At 33.0% G+C, this 21,164-nt stretch overlaps 1 protein-coding gene and 1 pseudogene across 1 annotated transcript; both read left to right on the top strand.

The window, feature by feature from the left end:
• The first annotated feature begins 6,459 nt into the window (after positions 1-6,459).
• Positions 6,460-10,368, top strand: LOC131612834 (uncharacterized; annotated as a pseudogene).
• Positions 10,369-12,794: 2,426 nt separating this feature from the next.
• LOC131649633 (uncharacterized) lies at positions 12,795-18,509 on the top strand. The gene is made up of 14 exons (XM_058919389.1): positions 12,795-12,931; positions 13,292-13,450; positions 13,498-13,594; positions 13,687-13,722; positions 13,817-13,922; positions 14,013-14,077; positions 14,197-14,693; positions 14,781-14,862; positions 15,039-15,102; positions 15,831-16,407; positions 16,554-16,689; positions 16,791-16,859; positions 16,967-17,089; positions 18,306-18,509. Exons 1-14 carry the CDS (start codon positions 12,795-12,797, stop codon positions 18,423-18,425), a joined length of 2,268 nt encoding a protein of 755 aa, XP_058775372.1. The 3' UTR covers positions 18,426-18,509.
• The last annotated feature ends 2,655 nt before the right edge of the window (positions 18,510-21,164 follow it).

Genomic DNA, 21,164 nt, shown 5'->3' with positions numbered 1-21,164 from the left:
GCTCTTTTCAAACAAATCAAACAAACAAAGTGAGCTAAGCAATTAAGAGCCCATGGATAACCATGGATGCAAAGGGTGCTTTACACCTTCCCTTTGTATAACTTACCCCCCGAACTCAAAATCTTTTTAAAAGGTCTTTTCCTGCTCTTTTAGCCTTTCCTAAAATTGGATAAAATAAAAGTCGGTGGCGACTCTTGCTTACCGCAACATTATCATTATTAAAAAGTCAGTTCACCGTATTACACCAACTATATTAGCATATGGGATGCTATTCATATAGGCTCTTTCGACATCAGTACTGGGACACTGATCAATACTCAGCTTGAATTGAGGGTTTGTTGGAGTCACAACTGGCTTCGAATTCGACATACCAAACTTTTCAAGAATCTTCCGTAGATATGCCTCTTGAGATAGACATAACTTCGACTTCTTTCTATCTCTTCGAATGTCAATTCCAAGAATCCTGGAAGCAGCTCCCAGATACTTCATATCGAACTCCTTATTGAGTTCAGCCTTCACCCTCATCACATCTTCAACATTGTTGCTTGCTATGAGAATATCATCCACATAAAGCAACAAAATAAAAAATGAATTACCAGGTCGAAATCTGAAGTAAACGCAGTGGTCGAACTGACTTCTAATGAAACTTATGAGTGTCATGAACTTGTCGAATCTCCTATTCCACTGCCGAGGAGATTGTTTCAGCCCATACAAAGATCTCTTTAACTTGCACACATAATCTTCCTTCCCCTTTTCGACATACCCTTCAGGTTGCCTCATCAGGATCGTTTCATCTAGATCACCATACAAGAACGCAGTCTTCACATCCATCTGTTCCAGTTCAAGATCGAACTGTGCCACCATGGCAAGCAACATTCGAATGGACCTATGCTTCACAACAGGAGAAAACACATCATTGAAGTCGACACCTTCTTTCTGAGTGAAACCCCTTGCAACTAACCTTGCCTTGTATCTTTTCGACGTCACTCCTTCAATTCCTTCCTTAACTTTGAAAATCCATTTACAGCTGACTAACCTTGCCCCAACAGGTTTCTTGATCAGTTCCCAAGTATGATTATCATGAAGAGATTTCATCTCATCATCCATGGCCTTCAGCCATTCAGTCTTATTTCGACTCCTCATAACTTCCTTATAGTCTCTAGGTTCTTCGTCTAGAACCTCACTTGCAGAGATTAAGGCATAAGCTATAAGATCTGCATATCCAAGTCTCTGAGGTGGCTTGATGACTCTTCTCGACCTATCTCTCGACAATAGGTAGTCATCGTCAGTTTCCTCAACTTCAGCATCTTCTGCTTCTTCTTCGACTTCATCTGGGATATGCAATTCAGCATCAACATGCTCCACCTCAACAGGAATCTCTACCTGTTCCAGCTCTTCGTCAGATGTTTCTGTACTTCGACCAACATCATCAGTTTTCTTAAAGGCCATTTCAGCTTCATTGAAAACTACATCTCGGCTGGTGATACACCTCCTGTGACCTGGCTCTAGGCACCATAGCCTATAAGCTTTGACTCCTTCAGGGTATCCCATGAACATGCATTTCAGAGCTCTAGGTTCGACCTTGTCTTGCCTAATGTGAGCATAGGCTACGCAGCCAAATACTCCCAGTTTGTCGAGATCTGGTGGATGTCCCGACCAAACTTCTTCAGGTGTCTTCATATCTAACGCTGTCGAAGGACATCTGTTTATCAGATATGTTGCTGTCGAAACAGCCTCAGCCCAGAACACCTTTGTTAACCTCGCACTAGTCAACATGCATCTGACTCTCTCCAAAATAGTTTGATTAAACCTTTCAGCCAAACCATTTTGCTGTGGAGTACCTGCAGTAGTTCTATGCCTTGCAATACCAGAGGCAGCACAAAAACTGTCGAATGCCTCATTGCAAAATTCAAGGCCATTGTCGGTTCTCAACCTCTTGACCTTTCTGCCAGTCTGATTTTCAACCAGAGTCTTCCAACTTTTGAAATTCTCAAAAGTTTCATCCTTAGTCTTCTGGATGAATACCCATAATTTTCTGGAATAATCATCTACTATGGATAGAAAATACCTTGCTCCTGAATGTGATGGACACCTTGCAGGCCCCCAAAGATCAGCATGAATGTAATCAAGGGATCCATGTGTTCTTCGTTTGCCTTTGTTGAACTTCACTCTGCAAGATTTTCCAAGTACACAGGGTTCACAAAACTTCAGCTTTTCGACTTTGTCTCCACCAAGCAGATTTTGTTTCCCTAATTCGACCAGACCCCTTTCACTGACATGGCCCAATCTCATGTGCCAGATTTCTGTTTTCGACAAAGGTTTCGTGGATGCAACATTTGTCGAACCACTTACAACTTCAGCCTCAAGGGTATACAAGCCTTGTTTCTTCACGCCTCTCAAGACTTCCTTCGAACCCTTCATGACTCTTAGGATACTTTTCTCTCCTTGGAAAACATATCCTTTCTTGTCGAATTCACCAAGAGAAAGCAGATTTCTCTTCAAATCAGGAACATACCTGACTTCAGTCAACAACCTTATTGACTCATCATGGAGCTTGAATCTCACAGATCCAACACCTGCAATCTTGCAAGCCTTGTTGTTTCCCAGCAATACTGATCCACCATCTTGATCACATAATTTCTCGAACAAGTCTTTGTTTGGAGTCATGTGCCAAGTGCAACCTGAATCCATAATCCACTCCTTCTTAGAGTCACTGCTTGAAACCACAAGAACATCAGATGATTCGAAATCATCTTGAACAATGGGAGCGTTGCCATTATCCATACCTCCATGATATTTCAAGCGTTCAGGGCACACCTTTCTTGTGTGACCCTCCTTCTTACAATGGTAGCATCGAATGCCAGATGCTTCGCCACTGTAAGTCTTCGACTGGCTTTTGCCTTTCTTCTTGTCGAACTTACCATCCTTTCGTAAGAGTTTTCCTTTAACGGCCAAACCTTCGCCAACAGTCGAGGGTTTATGCTCCTTTCATTCATTCAAGTCCTTAGAGTACAAGGCTGATTGAACTTCTTCAAACGTCAGGGACTCCCTTCCATACAAGAGAGTTTCTTTGAAGTGAGCATGTGATCGAGGCAAAGAACACAATAGTAACAGCGCTTGATCTTCATCATCGATCTTCACATCAATATTTTCAAGATCAAGAATCAGCTTGTTGAACATATCCAACTGCTCAGCCAATACTTTGTCTTCAATCATCTTGAATGAATACAAAGCTTGCTTCAGGTAGAGTCGATTTACCAGCGATTTGGTCATATACAAACTTTCAAGTTTCACCCATAACCCTGATGCCGTCGTCTCCTTTGATACCTGCCGGAGAACCTTATCACCAAGGCTCAACAAAATTGCGCTGTGTGCTTTCTCGATCATATTCGTCTTCTCCGCTGCCGTCAATTCTGCATTCATGGCTACCTCTCCTTTCAACGCTTCCAAACAACCCTGCTGAACCAGTAGAGCTTTCATCTTCAAGCGCCACAGACCGAAATCATTCACTCCGGTGAACTTTTCAATCTCATACTTTGTTGAAGGCATCTTCTCCACGCTCACCGCACCAATTTGTTGTGAAAAACGATACCAATAACAAAGTATAATAGGGAATTAGAGAGGATAAGAAAGAAGAGGAACACAAGAATTGGTTATAACTGCTATTCTTTCACTTTCTCTTAAAACAAGATTACAAGTTTACAAGAATAACAAATAACCTCTCTCACCCTAAATTAGGATTTGCAGCTTAGCAATGATGAGAGACTAGTATGCTATTTATAATAAAACCTAACATACTAACTAATGGGCTTTTTCAGCAAGGCCCATTACACAAGTCAACTTAATAAACAAGCTAACTTAACAAATTAGGGTTTAAACACTAAAACCTAATTTAACATGCTAACAACCCTAGCATCTTCGACATCTGCATGCTAGACCCATCTTCGACTACAGCATGCACACTTCGACACCAGCATGTGAACAATCTTTCGACTTCATGCTTAACTCTGTCGAACTGTCGAACCAAGAAGCTACCCTTCGACAATACTAGAGTTCGATCCAATATCTCACAATATATATATATATATATATATATATATATATATATATATATATATATATATATATATATATATATATGGGCAGATCTATGTTGTGGGGTTTGGGGGCTCTTACCCCCACAAGAATAATAACCACAAAACTAAATCATGTATATTAATTTAATGTTTAATTATTGTGTTTGTCAATTTCAAAATAAACTTGCTGTTATTACTAATTAAAAAAACACAATCTACTACTTATTTGTTTAAATTATACTTTACCACATTCTTGTAGGCTTATGGCCATTTTAAAAAAGGTCTTTTAATATGAGTTTTAAAACCAATACATTAGATTATCTATTCTATATTATATTTATAAATATAGTTGAAAGGATTAGGTGTAAAATATTTTATTAATTTTATATTATTTAATAACTCATAAGTTTAAAAATATGTTTTTTACGAACAGGTTGGATGTCTTATTTTATATGTATGTGTTACAGATCCGATGACTTGATGTCGTGTAAACGTTCTAGGTTTAAATATGCGTATTAAATATTTTGTTGTAAATTATGTTATGAAGCGGGTTATGTTTTGTTGTGTATGACATTCTAAATAGTTGTAATTTATTTGATTAAATTCTTTGATAAATTATGTGCAGAGTTTAGAGTATTACAATATATATGTTAACGTTTTTAACAAACTAAACTTATATGTGTAAAAAAAAACTAACTAAATTTATAAAGAGTAATCATGTTTTATTTTTTTTAAAAGTATGATTTGATCAAAGCATGTGTAAGGTAGGCTATAAATCCCTATTAATTTATCTGATTTGTTCCTACCCTTAATCGTATAGGAACAAAGTTTCACCTTCATCTCAACCAATGATGCTCATCTAACGGTCCTCCATATAAGAAATTAAAGAAAAAAAATTTTGAATATTAAAATTATAATATAATAAATTAATTAAAATAACATTAAAATGTTTAAATAAAAGAAATAACTAAATAATAAATAAATAAATAAATAAATAAATAATTTTCTTGTCAAGATTCAATCCCAACAACAATGTTTATTTATATTTTTGTAAACATGTTATTGGTATTTATAAATCAATAATTTTAAAAAAAAAATGCAATATAATAAAATATTGAGTTAATCTGTTTAATAACTTCTTAAAAACATTAAATTTGATCAATACGACAGTTGAGGTGAAGTTTTTATCGAGTAAATTATGTGTACAAATTTTTAAAAAAAATATTAAAAATGACTTTATGCTTCATCTATTAGGTTAAAATTCATCGGTGAAAAATGATTTTATAAAAAATAGGTTAAAATTGTCTTTTTTTTTAGATTTAGTGTCTGCTTGTTTTAATTTCTTTTAAAATAATTTTTAAAGAGTTACATGATTTTTAATAAAAAAACATTTCATAAAAGCTTCGAATGAAAATTTGATTTAAATTATTATTCTTAAAATGTTATTTTAAGTGTTTCATCACTTTGTTGAAAATTTTTTTTTTGAATGTCAAAATTTCAAAAAACCACTTAACTTTGAAACTATTTCAAATAGTTTTTAATAAAAATTAACTTTTAAATATAATTTTTTTTTTTAAAATTACAATTTCAACTATGTTTTAACTTTGAATAATGTATGTTTATGTTATAGAATGTCAATATTCTTTCAATTTAGAAAAAAAACATATATATATATATATATATATATATATATATATATATATATATATATATATATATATATATATATATATATATATATATAACTTGTAATATTTTGAAAAAGATTTTATAAAATTAATTTTTAGAAATACATAAAAAAAAAATCTATTTTTTTAAATATACAACAAACAGTCCCTAACTTTTCATTGAGAGAGTTTTGGCCTAATCTCCTCTCCAAATTTAATGGTCATGATGAACTAAAAATGATTTATTATTATAAGTTAAACCAAAAAATTTTTAACTTAAAATAAAAAATTACCTTAATTATTTTCTTGTTTTTACATAATAACTCCAAAAAATATATATCATTAATCCTTAATCCAAATAAATATTTTATTTATAAATTATAAAATATTAATTTTATAACAAAAATAAACTATTAATTTTTTTTTAATAATTAATTTGTACGGCGCATTTGGAATGTTTTATAGTTGAAACAGAAATTTTTTACGGACACTATATGTCTACAAATTATATGACAACGACTCATGAAATATATATGTCGCAGTTTGAATGGTTTTTGGCTGAAACAGAAACTGAGTGGATTTACTTTAACATATTTAAACTTGGACTGCAAGTTTACCTTTACATATTTTTCTTCGTGTCTAAGTAGCAACCTTTTTGCCATTCAACTATTTAGGGTTTTGTTTTCTTTCATAATATAGGAGCTGGATTGGGTGTGATCACGAAAAATGCCATTCAAAAAGTTAGGGTTTTGTTTTGTTCCTTTTTCTTTCATATTGGAGCTGGAAAAAAGGTTGGGATTGGAAGTCATCCTAAGTCTAAACAAATTTCTCAAAATCAGTTTATGGAAGACCTCATGAAACAAGTCATTGATGGAAAGGATAGTGATGTTACATTTGATAACTTTCCTTTTTACTTAAGGTAGTGTACTGTGAATGTGATATTTGGTTAGCCTAATGTTGTTTGAAAAAGTTTCTATTTTTCTTTTCTGCAATGAATATTTGAATTACTTTCTTCTTTGAATATGATGATTGAAATTACAGTGAAAGAATCAAGATGTTGTTGACAAGTGCTGGATATTTTCACTTAAGACAACATGACCTATCCAACCACACCAAGAGCCTTTCGCCCGTAAGCCGAGCTATTTTTCTTTCTGGACCGACAGAACCTACAGGTATATAACTATCATGCAAAAAAAATTATTTTGGTTTTTGAATCATATAACTGTACCTATTGATATTTTCATTTTTGAAGAACTTTATCATCTCATGCTTGCCAAAGCTTTAGCAAATTGCTTTGAATCCAAGTTACTGTATCTAGATATTGATTACTTCTCTCTGAAGGTAGTTAGTTATATTCACATCTTTGCCCTTTATTTGCTTTGGTTTGTGTTATATATGTAATGTGATCGCACCTTCCATGTTTTTGCTCGTTCAGATGCAAATGCAGGGCAAAGATGGATGTTCTTCAAAAGAACCAGTAAGTTTTGTGTGCTCCACCTTTCGTTTTTGCTATGAATTTTAATAATTTTCGGTCCATAGTGAAATTTTCTAACTTGTTTCTTATATATTAGCATTTAAAAAGGTCGATATTTGAGGCGACTCGGGAGCGTGTATCTAGTTCAACAGGTGTGATTAGAGGTACAAAAGGAAGTAGCAAAAGCTGGAACAATTTTGATCAAAAGCTTTTTCTAGATTCGCTCTACAAGGTGCATATATGAAATTGAAATATAACTAATCTTAAGTTGTTAGGATATTTTTGTCACAAGTTCAGTTTTAACCAAAAAAAAAAAACTATTATAATATTTTGCAGGTCTTGGTTTCTATACTAGAAACTGGTTCTGTTATTTTATACATCAAGAATGTTGAGAAGATCTTTCTTCGATCACCAAGGATGTACAGTTTGTTCAAAAAGCTATTCAATAAACTTTCAGGACCATTGTTGATACTCGGTTCTAGGTCGGATGATTTAAAAGATGATTGTACAGAAGTCAATGAGAAACTCACTATGTTATTCCCTTACAATATTGAGATTAAACCGCCTCAGGATAAGGCTCATCTCAAAATCTGGACAGAACAACTAACAAAGGCCATGGAAAAGACTTCTTTGGAAGATAAAACCACCCGCATTGCTGAAGTGTTTGCAACAAATGACATTGATTGTACTGTATTGGATTCAATTAACCGCACTGACATGATGCTACTTAGTAATCACACCGAAGAGATTGTGGCTTCTTCAATTTTTTAACACTTGAAGAATACTGAAAATCCAGAGTACCGAAATGGAATCCTAACTATGTCGGCCACGAGGTAAAGGTCTTGGAAATATCTGTTTATGCAATTTAATTTATTCAGAGAAGAAATATTTTTCTGGTTACTGATATTAGACATATGCAGTTTGTGCCATGTATTGAGCCTTTTTAAGGAGGGTGAAAGTGGTGAAAAGGATAAAAACAACACTAAAAAAGTGTCAAAAAAGGTTTGTCGATTGTTCTTCAAGCTAAGCATAATGATTCATCTAATGAATAATCCAAACACCCAAATATGCATACTTTGTTCCAATGTTGCAATAAAATATGCAGTTCATGATATATAAGCTCAACTTTTATGTTTAACTAATTTCCATTTGTTTTGCTAATTTATGCATGTTTGCAGAATGTTCCTCCTGACAACGACTATGAGAAGTTAATAAGACAGGAGCTTATCCCTGCAAATGAGATAAAGCTGAGTTTTTCAGATATTGGTGCATTGGATGATGTGAAAGAATCACTTCAAGAAGCGGTTATGCTTCCCCTTAGAAGACCAGATCTATTCAAAGGCGGTGGGTTATTGAAGCCATGTAAAGGTGTATTGCTTTTTGGACCTCCCGGTACAGGAAAAACAATGCTTGCAAAGGCAATTGCAAATGAAGCCGGAGCAAGTTTCATCAATGTCTCTTCGTCTACCATCACTGCTAAGTGGTTTGGACAAAGTGAGAGGAATGTTAGAGCTCTGTTTTCATTAGCGGCAAAGGTTGCCCCGACTATTATTTTCATTGATGAAGTTGATAGCTTGCTTGGGAAGCGGACTATGAATGAGAGAAGCGTTTGAGAAGGATTAAAAATGAATTCATGACCCATTGGGATGGACTTTTGTCAAAACCTGATGAGAAAATTATTGTTCTTGCTGCGACCAATATGCCATTTGCCCTTGATGAAGCAGTTATAAGACGGTTTCAACGCAGGTAGAATCACACATTTGTTATGAATCGTGATCAAATGTTGCATAAGCTCAATTGTAATATATTTTTCGCTTGCAAAATAACTAGATCGAGTTTACCTTTAGAAAAACAAACCTTTTGCAGTTAACGAGCCTGGCAATTTTTTGCAGGATAATGGTTGGTCTTCCTTCTCCTGAGAACAGGGAAGTGATCTTGAGAACTCTTCTAGCTAAGGAAAAACATGAAGATATAGACTTCAAAGAGCTTTCAACTATGACAAAAGGATATAGTGGGAGTGATCTTAAGGTTCATTTTGTTTTATTTCTGTTCCCTATACTTCTTGTTCATGGTGATAATGATCTATTAACATTAATTTCTGTAAACAGAACTTGTGCATGACTGCAGCATATCGTCCCATTAAGGAGCTTATGCAACAGGAGAAGGCCAGAGAAATGATATAGTTAATCATTTCCTATAATGTCACTGTTAAAATGATTTCTATCCAATGTGTACTTTTGTATATGCGCTGTAAACCTATGTAATGACCACTTATTTCAGAAAGAGGAGAAAAAACAGGCAGAAGCTGAAATCTCAGAAGTTGCATCCAAAGCTACGGAAGAAGATCAAGTGATTGTCCTCAGGCCTTTAAACATGGAAGACATGAGAGATGCAAAGAATAAGGTGTGTTAGACTTTAAACGGTTCGCTTCAATTGTTATAAAGTGAGTTGTGGCTTCTTTATACTATCTTGAGACTTTTTGGAAGAACTTATGGAAATAGCTTATGGCATGTCCGTAAGTTGTTTTCAGCTTTATTTCTATAAGATCTCAAAGAGAAATTATGAAAACATCTTAAAGTTTATATGAAAGCAGTTTGTGTTTATCTTATCTTTTGATTTAGAAATATCTTATACATAATCCCTAATACCTAACTAAAGTTTCAAGATAGCAGCACATGTTCTGTTTAGACACTGTTAAATTAATCTAATAGTGTTTGTAAGAGATGATAGACTGGTTCAGTGATCTCTATTTGATCAAATTAAATATTTTATTGAGGATTTTAAGCGTAAATATTTAACAATGACATCAATTCGGAAGAATGAATGTCTTGTCTTCTTCCAGCTGAATACTTATTACTATGCATAGAAACTGATATATGAATGTGTAACTATACAGGTGACTCCAAGCTTTGCTGAAGAAGGAACAAATATGAGAATGCTAGAGCAGTGGAATGATTTGTATGGAGAAGGAGGTTCAAGGAAGAAAGAGGAGCAGCTTAGTTATTTCTTTTAGATTTAGAAAGCCAAGTTTTAATATGGATACATCAATATTCATCTCAAAGATGTAGATAGTCTCTTTTTTCCTATAAATTAATCATTAAGCATAGATATTGAACTCACAGACAGTTGGAGAAAATTATGGAAAAACTTTTAAAGGTATGTTGAATTATTTATGAAACGCCAGCTTATAGAGTTTGGTTCAATTATATAAGTGGGCTTTTAAACTAGCACAAAATTTTTTCTTAACAATCTGAACACTAAGGTTAAACCTATGGATAATGGGATAATTTAGTATTGGACTATTTGTTGTAGCATATAAATGGATAACTAAGTCCAAAACATACATTCAAACATAAGAAAAAACTCTTTCCACTTATATGTGCATACTACATTCTTGACAATTATCTCTTTTCTGAGTTTCACCCCAATTTTTTTAAAAAATATAATGTTCGAAGATGCAGGGTTATTTCGGAGATGCATGAGTTATTTTGCAGATGCATCTCCGAAATAACCTTATGCTCTCATTTATGTGGTTTTGTTATTAAGTCAACTCATTGAAATAAAAAGTAAGTCATATTTCCGAAGATGTATCTCTAGAAATGACCAACGTGAAAGTTGATAAAACACCACTTTGCATGAACTTCTTCTCCGAAGTCTTTCCTCAATATAGGATAAGGTTTGTAAGGTCCTCATTGTTTTCAGTGCTTACTTATGTAATGATTATCTATGTAGCACTTTGATATTAATTTATGTTGGTTTTCTATTATGCTACTATTTTCTGTTTGTTTTTTGTCTTAGCTAACATAACATATTCCGGAGATGCATTTCCAGAAATCTTATAGAATAATGAACTAAGGGGGGTTTCGGAGATGATTTCCGAATCAACATTTTGTACATACGGAGATGCAACTCCGGGCCAAATTTAAACAAAACAAGGGTTTCTAAACAATTTTGCTGAATTGTATTTGAAAAAAGATGCGTTGGAAAATACATTTCCATATGTTATGGGTACTTAAGACTTTTTACAGTGGTGTGAAAGATTTCGTAAAGATGGAAAGAGCAACTTCCAAAATTAACTAACCATAATACAAATTTTTAATATTTATAAATCAACAACTAAAAATATAAGTTAAATTGAGTAAATCATTGAGTTAATCCTTTTAATAACTTATTAAAATCATTAAATTTGACTTCACCTATTTATATATAATTATTCATATTAAAACAATATAAACCATAATTAAAATGCAAAAATGGATAAAAATATAGTTAAACGGTAATTTTTAATAGGGTTAAATATGTTTTTGGTCTCTACAAAATTATCAATTTGGAATTTTAACCCTTATAAACAAAAAGTCATGTTTTAATCCCAACAAGATTAGTTATGCATGTAGTTTTAGTCCCGGTAGTAGGACTAAAAGCCATACAAACCCAATTTTACAACGACTAAAATATGACCGTTTTTGTATGAACTAAAAGTCAAAACTTAAGATATTTATAGGAGGACCAAAAATATATTTAACTCTTCTTAATATGTAGAAATAGGGGTGGAAATGGACTAAAAGTTAATTTTTTTTTTTTTTGAAGAATGTAGAGTTTTTTATTTAGTGTTCAAATTTAAACGGGTCCAAATAAAAATTATAAATTGATCCAAAAAATTTGAAAATTGCAAAAAAAAAAAAATTAAATATTATTTGATGTGTTTAAATGTCATTTTATAAAAATTGCACGGTTCGGATCAATTTTCGAATTGATTTTTTAAAACAGATAAAACCAAATCAAACCGAAAAATATATATTTTATACTTATTTATTTTTTATTTGTGTGATATGTTGTGTTAATTTATTATTCAATGATACTTATTTTCTTAATACTATTTCTTAGTTTAGTTAAATCTATTTATTTTTATTTCATTTGTTTCAACCATAATCGATTATTCTTATTTTGTAATATTGATTTTTAATATACTATATATTATATCAAATCTATTATTTATTAGCAATTTTATAATCTTAATCATTAATAAAATTTGTAATTTTAATGTCTAAAAACCAATCCAAAACAAACCGCAACAAATTGGATCAAATTAGATTGATTTTTTTAATTAATCATCCAAAATTAAACTAAACTATATATAAATTTATCTTTGGACCAGATAAATTTTTACTTCAAAATCGATCCAAACTGAATCCCGAATACTCCTAATTTTGATGTTAAGTCGTGGAAGATCCTTTGTAGATATAGAATAATTTTAAAATGAATAACTAAATATAGAATATGTAGATTGATTTTGTAACAAATAAATATATTTAAATCTAAAGAATTAGTAAAAAAAAAAAGAAAGTAAATAGCAAAGATTTAGGAACGAACCCTATAAATAGATCAAATGTATTATAGTACAACCTTACAAGTGAGTATAGGATTCAAATTTGCCGTGCAAGTTTACCGTAACGTATTTTTCCTCGCTTATGTTTATTTGAAACTCTTTGCTGAGAATCGATTACTAGTGTGCTAAAGTAGAAATCTTGTTGTGATTCAACAAGTTAGGGTTTTGTTTTTGTTCCTTTTCCTTTCATAATGGGAAAAAAGGTTGGGGTTGGAAGTGATCCTAGGTCTAAACAGATTTCTCAGCAGTTTATGGAAGACCTCATGAAACAAGTCATTGATGGAAAGGATAGTGATGTCACATTTGATAACTTTCCTTTTTACTTAAGGTAAAAGTGTGATATTTTTAGCCTAATCATGGTTTTAAAAAACACTCGCGCCGCGGTCGAGTAAAGACTTTCAAGATTTTGGTTTGTTTGGGGTCGTCGCGGTGTGAATTAACCGCAATTTATGTGTCAGTTTTCGCGCTCGCGGACCCTTTTTTAAAACCCTGAGCCTAATGTTGGTTGAAAAAGTTTATATTTTTCTTTTCTGCAATGAATATTTGAATTGCAATGTTATACAAAAAACAAGCTTAACAACATTGTAGTTTCATGAACTATGTATAATCTTTTATCATAGTCATATGTGTGATTCATACATTTGCAGAGAATAACTTTCTTCTTTGAATATGATGATTGAAATTACAGTGAAAGAATCAAGATTTTGTTGACTAGTGCTGGATATTTTCATTTAAGACAACATGACCTATCCAACCACACAAAGAGCCTTTTGCCCGTAAGCCGAGCTATTTTGCTTTCTGAACCTACCGGTATTTTGCGTACAAATCCTATCTTGTCATGTAAAAAATCTATTTCTTTTGGAATCATGTAACTAACTCCAATGATATTTTCATTTATGAAGAGCTTTATCATCATATGCTTGCCAAAGCTTTAGCACATTGCTTTGAATCGAAGTTATTGTATCTAGATATGGATTACTTCTCTTTGAAGGTAGCTAGTTATTCACATCTTTGCACTCTATTTGCTTTGGTTTGCATTATATATGTAATGCGATCGCACCTTTCATGTTTTTGCTTGTATAGATGCAGGGCAAAGATGGATGTTCTACAAAAGAACCAGTAAGTTTTGTGTGCTCCACCTTTCGTTTTTGCTCTGAATTTTAATAATTTTTGGTCCATAGTGAAGTTTTCTAACTTGTTTCTTATATATTAGCATTTAAAAAGGTCCATATTTGAGGCGACTCGGGAGCGTGTGTCTGGTTTGTTTAACCGTTTGCAAAGCATCCCTTCAACAGGTGTGATTAGAGCTGCTAAAGGAAGTAGCACTTTAACATACATTAACATTCAAGTTCTTAAGATGATCATCTTGTCAGGAATATTCATTTAGCAATTTTACGTTTTTTTTTCAGCTCCTTCGAAGTGCAAAAGCCGGGACTGTTTTCAAGAAAAGCTTTTTCTATATTCACTCTACAAGGTGATTTATATCACGCAAAGCTCAAATTTGTGTTATATGAAATATAATTAATCTTAAATTGTTAGGATTTTTTGTCACAAGTTCAGTTTTAACAAAAAAATTTATTATAATTTTTACAGGTCTTGGTTTCTATATCACAAACTGATTCTGTTATTTTATACATCAAGAATGTCGAGAAGATCTTTCTTCGATCACCAAGGATGTACAGTTTCTTCAAAAAGCTATTCGATAAAATTTCAGGACCAGTGTTGATACTCGGTTCTAGGTCTGATGATTTAAAAGATGATTGTACAGAAGTCAATGAAAAACTCACTATGTTATTCCCTTACAATATTGAGATTAAGCCGCCTCAGGATAAGGCTCATCTCAAAATCTGGACAGAACAACTAAAAAAGGCCATGGAAAAGACTTCTTTGGAAGATAAAACTACCCGCATTGCTGAAGTGTTTGCAACAAATGACATTGATTGTACTGTCTTGGATTCAATTAGTCGTAGCGACATGATGCTACTTAGTAAACACACCGAAGAGATTGTGGCGTCTTCAATTTTTTATCACTTGAAGAATACTGAAAATCCAGAGTACCGAAATGGAATCCTAACTATATCGGCCACGAGGTAAAGGTCTTGGAAATAACTGTTTATGCAATTTAATTTATTTAGAGAAGAAATATTTTTCTGGTTACTAATATTAGATATATGCAGTTTGTGCCATGTATTGAAACTTTTTCAGGAGGGTGAAAGTGGTGAAAAGGATGAAAACAACAATAAGAAAGAGTCAAAAAAGGTCTGTCGACTGTTCTTCAACCAAAGCATAATGATTCATCTAATGAATAATCCAAATAAATATAGAATGATAGTTATTTTTTCCGACAATAACAATGAATGATAGTTGAATGCCTATTTAACTAATTGAAAAAAATTGATCATTTTTTTGTTTGGTTCGTTTTTTTTTTTCGTTAGGATGATGCCGGAAAAGGTAAACCTATTTCAAACGGGACAAAAAAAGACAGCGATATTAAAGCTATTTCAAATGGGACACAGAAAGGCAAGGATATTAAGCCCATTTCAAACGGGACACAGAAAGACAAAGATATTAAACCTATTTCAAACGGGACAAAGAAAGACAGTGATATTAAAGCTGTTTCAAACGGGACAAAGAAAGACACTGATATTAAAGATGTTTCAAACGCGACAAAGAAAGACAATGATACTAAAGCTATTTCAAATGCGACAAAGAAAGACAATGATACTAAAGCTGTTTCAAACGCGACAAAGAAAGACAGTGATACTAAAGCTGTTTCAAACGGGACAAAGAAAGACAGTGATATTAAAGATGTTTCAAACGCGACAAAGAAAGACAATGATACTAAAGCTGTTTCAAACACGACAAAGAAAGACAATGATACTAAAGTTGTTTCAAACACGACAAAGAAAGACAATGATACTAAAGCTATTTCAAATGCGACAAAGAAAGACAATGATACTAAAGCTATTTCAAACGCGACAAATAAAGACAGTGATGCTAAAGCTATTTCAAATGCGGCAAAGAAAGACAGTGATACTAGAGCTAGTTCAAACGGGACAACGAAAGACAGTGACATTAAAGCTACTACAAATGCTGTATGGCCAGTTTTTTATTAAATAACCAAATATGCATACTATGTTCCAATGTTGAAAAATAATGCAGTTCAATATATATTAGCTCAACTTATAGGTTTAATTAATTTCCATTTGTTTTGATAATTTATGCATGTTTGCAGAGTGTTCCTGTTGACAACCCCTACGAGAAATTAATAAGACAAGAGCTTATCCCTGCAAGTGAGATAAAGGTGAATTTTTCAGATATTGGTGCGTTGGATGATGTAAAAGAATCACTTCAAGAAGCGGTTATGCTTCCCCTTAGAAGACCAGATTTTTTCAAAGGCGGAGGGTTATTGAAGCCATGTAAAGGTGTATTGCTTTTTGGACCTCCCGGCACAGGAAAAACAATGCTTGCAAAGGCAATTGCAAATGAAGCTGGAGCAAGTTTCATCAATGTCTCTCCGTCTACCATCACTGGTATGTATTACGGACAAAGTGAAAAGAATGTTCGAGCTCTATTTTCATTAGCGGCAAAGGTTGCCCCGACTATTATTTTCATTGATGAAGTAGATAGCTTGCTTGGGAAGCGGACTATGCATGAGCAAAACGTTGTGAGAAGCATTAAAAATGAATTCATGACTCATTGGGATGGACTTTTGTCAAAACCCGATGAGAAAATTATTGTTCTTGGTGCGACCAACATGCCATTTGCCCTTGATGAAGCAGTTATAAGACGGTTTCAGCGCAGGTAGAAACACACATCTGTTATGAATCGTGATCAAATGTTGCACATGCTCAATTGTAATATCTTTTTCGCTCGCAATATCACTAGATTGAGTTTACCTTTAGATAAACAAACCTTGCGCAGTTAATGAACCTGGCAATTTTTTGCAGGATCATGGTTGGTCTTCCGTCTGCTGAAAACAGGGAAGTGATCTTGAAAACTCTTCTAGCTAAGGAAAAATGTGAAGATATAGACTTCAAAGTGCTTTCAACTATGACAAAAGGATATAGTGGGAGTGATCTTAAGGTTCGTTTTGTTGGCTAGTCTTTATTTCTTATTCCCTATACCTATGCTTCTGGTTTCTGGTGATGATGATATGATATATTGACATTAATTTCTGTAAATAGAACTTGTGCATGACTGCAGCATATCGCCCCGTTCAGGAGCTACTGCAACAGGAGAGGGCCAAAGAAATGGTATAGTTACTTAATCGCTTCTAATAATGTCATTGTTAAAATGATTTCTATACAATATGTACTACTGCTCATGCGCTGTAAAGCTAAGTAATGACCACTTATTTCAGAAAAAGAAGAAAAAAGAGGCAGAAGCTGAAATCTCAGAAGTCGCCTCCAATGCTACGGAAGAAGATCGAGTGATTGTCCTCAGGCCTTTAAACATGGAAGACATGAGAGATGCAAAGAACAAGGTGTGTTTAGACTTTTAACTGTTCACTTCTATTGTTGTAGATTGAGTTTTACGGCTTCTTTCTATTAACTTATTTGAGATTATATACCAACATAACCACCTATGAGACTTTTTGGAAGAACTTATGGAAATAGCTTATGGCATGTCCGTAAGTTGTTTTCAGCTTATTTCTATAAGGTCTCAAAGATAAGTTATGAAAACATCTTAAAGTTTATATGAAAGCAGTTTGTGTTTATCTTATCTGTTGATTTAGAAATATCTTATACATAATCCGTAATACCTAACCAAAGTTTCAAGATAGCAGCGCATGTTCTGTTTAGACACTATTAAAGTGTTTATAAGAGATGATAAACTGGTTCAGTCGTCTCTATTTGATCAAATTATATATTTCGTCGAGGATTTTAAGCGTAATTATCAGGGCCGTCTCAAAGAATTTAGAGGCCCTGTTCTAAAATTTATATAAAAAAAAAAGAAGAAATCTTGATAAAAAATCTAAAAAATTTCTACATCAACATTAACTAGATTCATATTTTCAATAAAAAAATTGTGATTTTTATCAAGTTTTTGTTTGAGATTAAACTAAGTCATCAACTTTTTTATACTTCTCATATTTAGAATTAAACTTTTTATTTTTAACAAATAATTTAGCAGGTGTAGATGATGAATGGAAAGAGGAAAAAAAAATTAAAACATAAAAAAATCTGCAACATTGAAATTTATTGTCTATAAAAGGTGTGATATATTAAAAGGTGTGATATATTAATTAATTGATGTGAAAAAATAATTAAAATATTTAATTGATATTTTGAGAAATAATTATTACAATTCAAAATTTCTATATATATAAAGAATTAATCAGATAGTCTTACTAATTAAAAATCCTTCAAAATAATTCATAAAAAAAAGCGGATAATGAAATGTGTACATGCTATTGATTATGAGTTGAATTTGTTAGGTATCTTTATTATCTATTTCTGGTTAAATTAATTTTCACTGAATTTACTGCCCATACACTTTGTTCATTGTTTTTTAATTGTAACTAAACTAGCTGTATAAGAATTTGGAGGCCCTTATCATTTTAGAGGCCCTGTGCAGTGGACCAGACTGCACAGGTGTTTAACCGGCCCTGGTAATTATATAATAATGACATCAATACGGAAGAATGAATGTCTTATTTCGATGAATAGAAACTGATATATGAATGTGTAACTATACAGGTGACTCCAAGCTTTGCTGAAGAAGGATCAAATATGAGAATGTTAGAGCAATGGAATGATCAGTATGGAGCAGGAGGTTCAAGGAAGAAAAAGAAGGAGCAGCTTAGCTATTTCTTATAGATATAGAAAGCCAAGTTTGAATATGGATACATCAATATTCATCTCAAAGATGTATATATAGTCTTTTTTTCCAATTAATTAATCTGTAAGCAGAGATATTGAACTCAAAGACAGTTAGAGTAAATTATGGAAAAACTTTTAGAGCTATGTTGAATTATTTGTGAAACACAAGGTTATTGAGTTTGGTTCATTTATATAAGTCAGTGACACCTTCTTCCTAGTATGCGAGCCCTAGTCATGGCGTCGTCCCACACAATGTTATAATCACCTTCGATTATAAAGATCTAACTTTCAGTTTGCTCGTCCAACCCTCCTTGCTGTTGTCTATATGATCAAACTTGGATTTTGATATATTTTAGATAATTTTTGTTACGATTGATTTTTATTTGGTTATTGAGAGTCTTTTGGTTTGAGTAAAATAGAAGAAACATTTAAATAAAAATCCTTATTCAAATGATTTAATTTTGATACAATTATGTTACATATTTAGTAATTAAAATTTATTTTGCATTTTCTTTTTATACTTTATTGTAAAATGTCCTTATATGGTGTTTGTGAGTTGCTATAAAAATTGAAAATTATTTTCAAGTATGAGAAAAATTATATGTTCTCGAGCAATCATTTATTAAGTCAATCTATGTCAGAATGAAATAATGTGTTTTATTGACCATACTTAGACTTAGGTTAGAGTATGGAATGGAGTAAACTAATTGTTATTAAGTTTTATTTAGTAAAAGAAATATTAAGTCTAAGTTTTGTATCGACAAGATAAGGAGTGCATGTTTCAATAATGGAGCAAAATAAAAAACATATGTATGCATATAAACTAGAATCTATGACATCTCGATTTATCATTGACTAATGAATACCTAAATCCTTGGCGAAACATCTCTAACGGTGATAACATAATCTTGAAACATATAAAAAAGGAAATACAAATATATAACGAACATCTATTGGTTTGAGGTTTTTCCTCAAATGAGAAGAAGAGATAATACAATTATGCTTGGTATTGAGGAACATAATCTATATATAAGATATATAAGATGATGATCATTTAAGTCGTCTTATATTTTAAAATGGATGATTTTTTTTTTAATCAAGATATATTAATTTAGAACAAGAGTTCTAACAAAACTCGGTTACAAAAGGCAAAGACCACCAAAAACGGAAAAACAAACACCGACAAAAACTAACTTAAGTAATACAAAGGGAATTTGCAAAACTCATAGAAATTGCAAGGTGAGTTAGTAGTTTTCCCAACAAAGGACCATCTCCAAACAAGCATCTTGCAAGACCAAACCAAATTGTTAACATTGCAAATGGAATTATTGAAGATAATATCATTCCTATTAAGCCAAAGACTCCACACAATTGCCAACCAAATGCAACCCTCTTTGTCTTTCCTCACTTTCTTGAAACAAAAAGAATTCCAATTCCAAAAGCTCTCCATAACATCATTAGCTTTTACAATATCCATTCCTATCCAAGCGGACATATTAAACCATACCGCTTCCGCTATCCGACAATCCAACAACAAATGGGGAACACTTTCATTAATCTCATCACAAAGAACACAAACAAGATTCGAAGGGGATAAAGGGAGACCTCGGTTCAAAAGCGCATTTCTTGTCGGAATCTTATACTTAAAACATCTCCACCCAAACGCTTTCACTTTAAGAGGAACATCCACTTTCCAAATTAAAGAAAAAATGAAGTCAAAGCGATTAACCGGACCGAAAGGAGAAGATAACTTACGGATCTCATTAAAACAAGAAGCCACAGAATAAGACCCGGATTCCTCCAACCGCCACTTGGCCGCATCCGGCTCATCCATCTTAGAGAGAGCCGCTGGCAGCCCCTGAACAAACCGGTTCAGCTGCGCTGTCAGCTCCGGTTCAGCCCCACTTTGCACCCCTAAGTCACCCCACTTCCAATCCCCCCGCACCCATCCTCCCATACCGGCTATAGCAACATCCTGCAAAAGAGAAGAATTAAACAAAACCGGAGAAACGTGTTTAAGAATTCCCTCTTCCACCCAATCGGCATGCCAAAAAGGAACCGTCATCCCACCCCCCACTTCAAAATTAATATTTTTTGCAAAGAAATCTTCCGGCAAATGATTTTTTAGAGCCATAATGTCCGACCACCAAACCGACCTACTAACCAAGTTCTTTCTATTCGAATCTCCAACCAAAGCCTTCACCTTCACGTCCCCATATCTAGCCTTTAAAACCCGATACCACTAAGAATTGTTCTCATTCATAATCCTCCAATTCCATTTCAAAAGAAGCGCAATATTGAATTCTTCAAGACTTCTCAAACCAAGCCCACCTTTTTCTACCGGTAGACAAACCTCTTTCCAATTAACCCAATGGATTTTCCTTTTCTCCTCCCCTCCCCTCCACAAGAAATTACTTTGCAATTTATTAATCTCACCAATAATCTTCTTAGGAGCTTTGAAAAACGAAAGATTGAAAATAGAAAGAGAACTCAACACCGATTTTAAAAGTGTAATTCTTCCACCAAAACTAAGAAACCTCCCTTTCCAAGAATTCAATTTTTTCCTAAAGTTGTTCAAAAGGGGCTTCCAAGAAGAGATCCTTCTAGGATTAGCGCCAATCAATATTCCAAGGAATTTAAATTCTTTCTCTTCCATCCTACAAGCAAGAAAAGAAGTTGCAACCTCCATAAAATGAGCATTAATATTCAAACCAATAATTTTGCTTTTTTGATAAT

This window comes from Vicia villosa, linkage group LG1 (genome assembly GCF_029867415.1).
Source record: "Vicia villosa cultivar HV-30 ecotype Madison, WI linkage group LG1, Vvil1.0, whole genome shotgun sequence".
Lineage (NCBI taxonomy): Eukaryota > Viridiplantae > Streptophyta > Magnoliopsida > Fabales > Fabaceae > Vicia > Vicia villosa.
The sequence above is the reverse complement of the archived record's forward strand: the minus strand, read 5'-3'. Positions and strand labels throughout refer to the sequence as shown.

Coding starts and splice junctions, on each gene's coding strand:
- LOC131649633 (XM_058919389.1), top strand. CDS start 12,795: ATGGGAAAAAAGGTTGGGGTTGGAAGTGATCCTAGGTCTAAACAGATT. Junction 13,923..14,012: donor GATTAGAGCTGCTAAAGGAA/GTAGCACTTTAA, acceptor TTTTTTTTTCAG/CTCCTTCGAAGTGCAAAAGC. Junction 14,863..15,038: donor ATAAGAAAGAGTCAAAAAAG/GTCTGTCGACTG, acceptor TTTTTTCGTTAG/GATGATGCCGGAAAAGGTAA.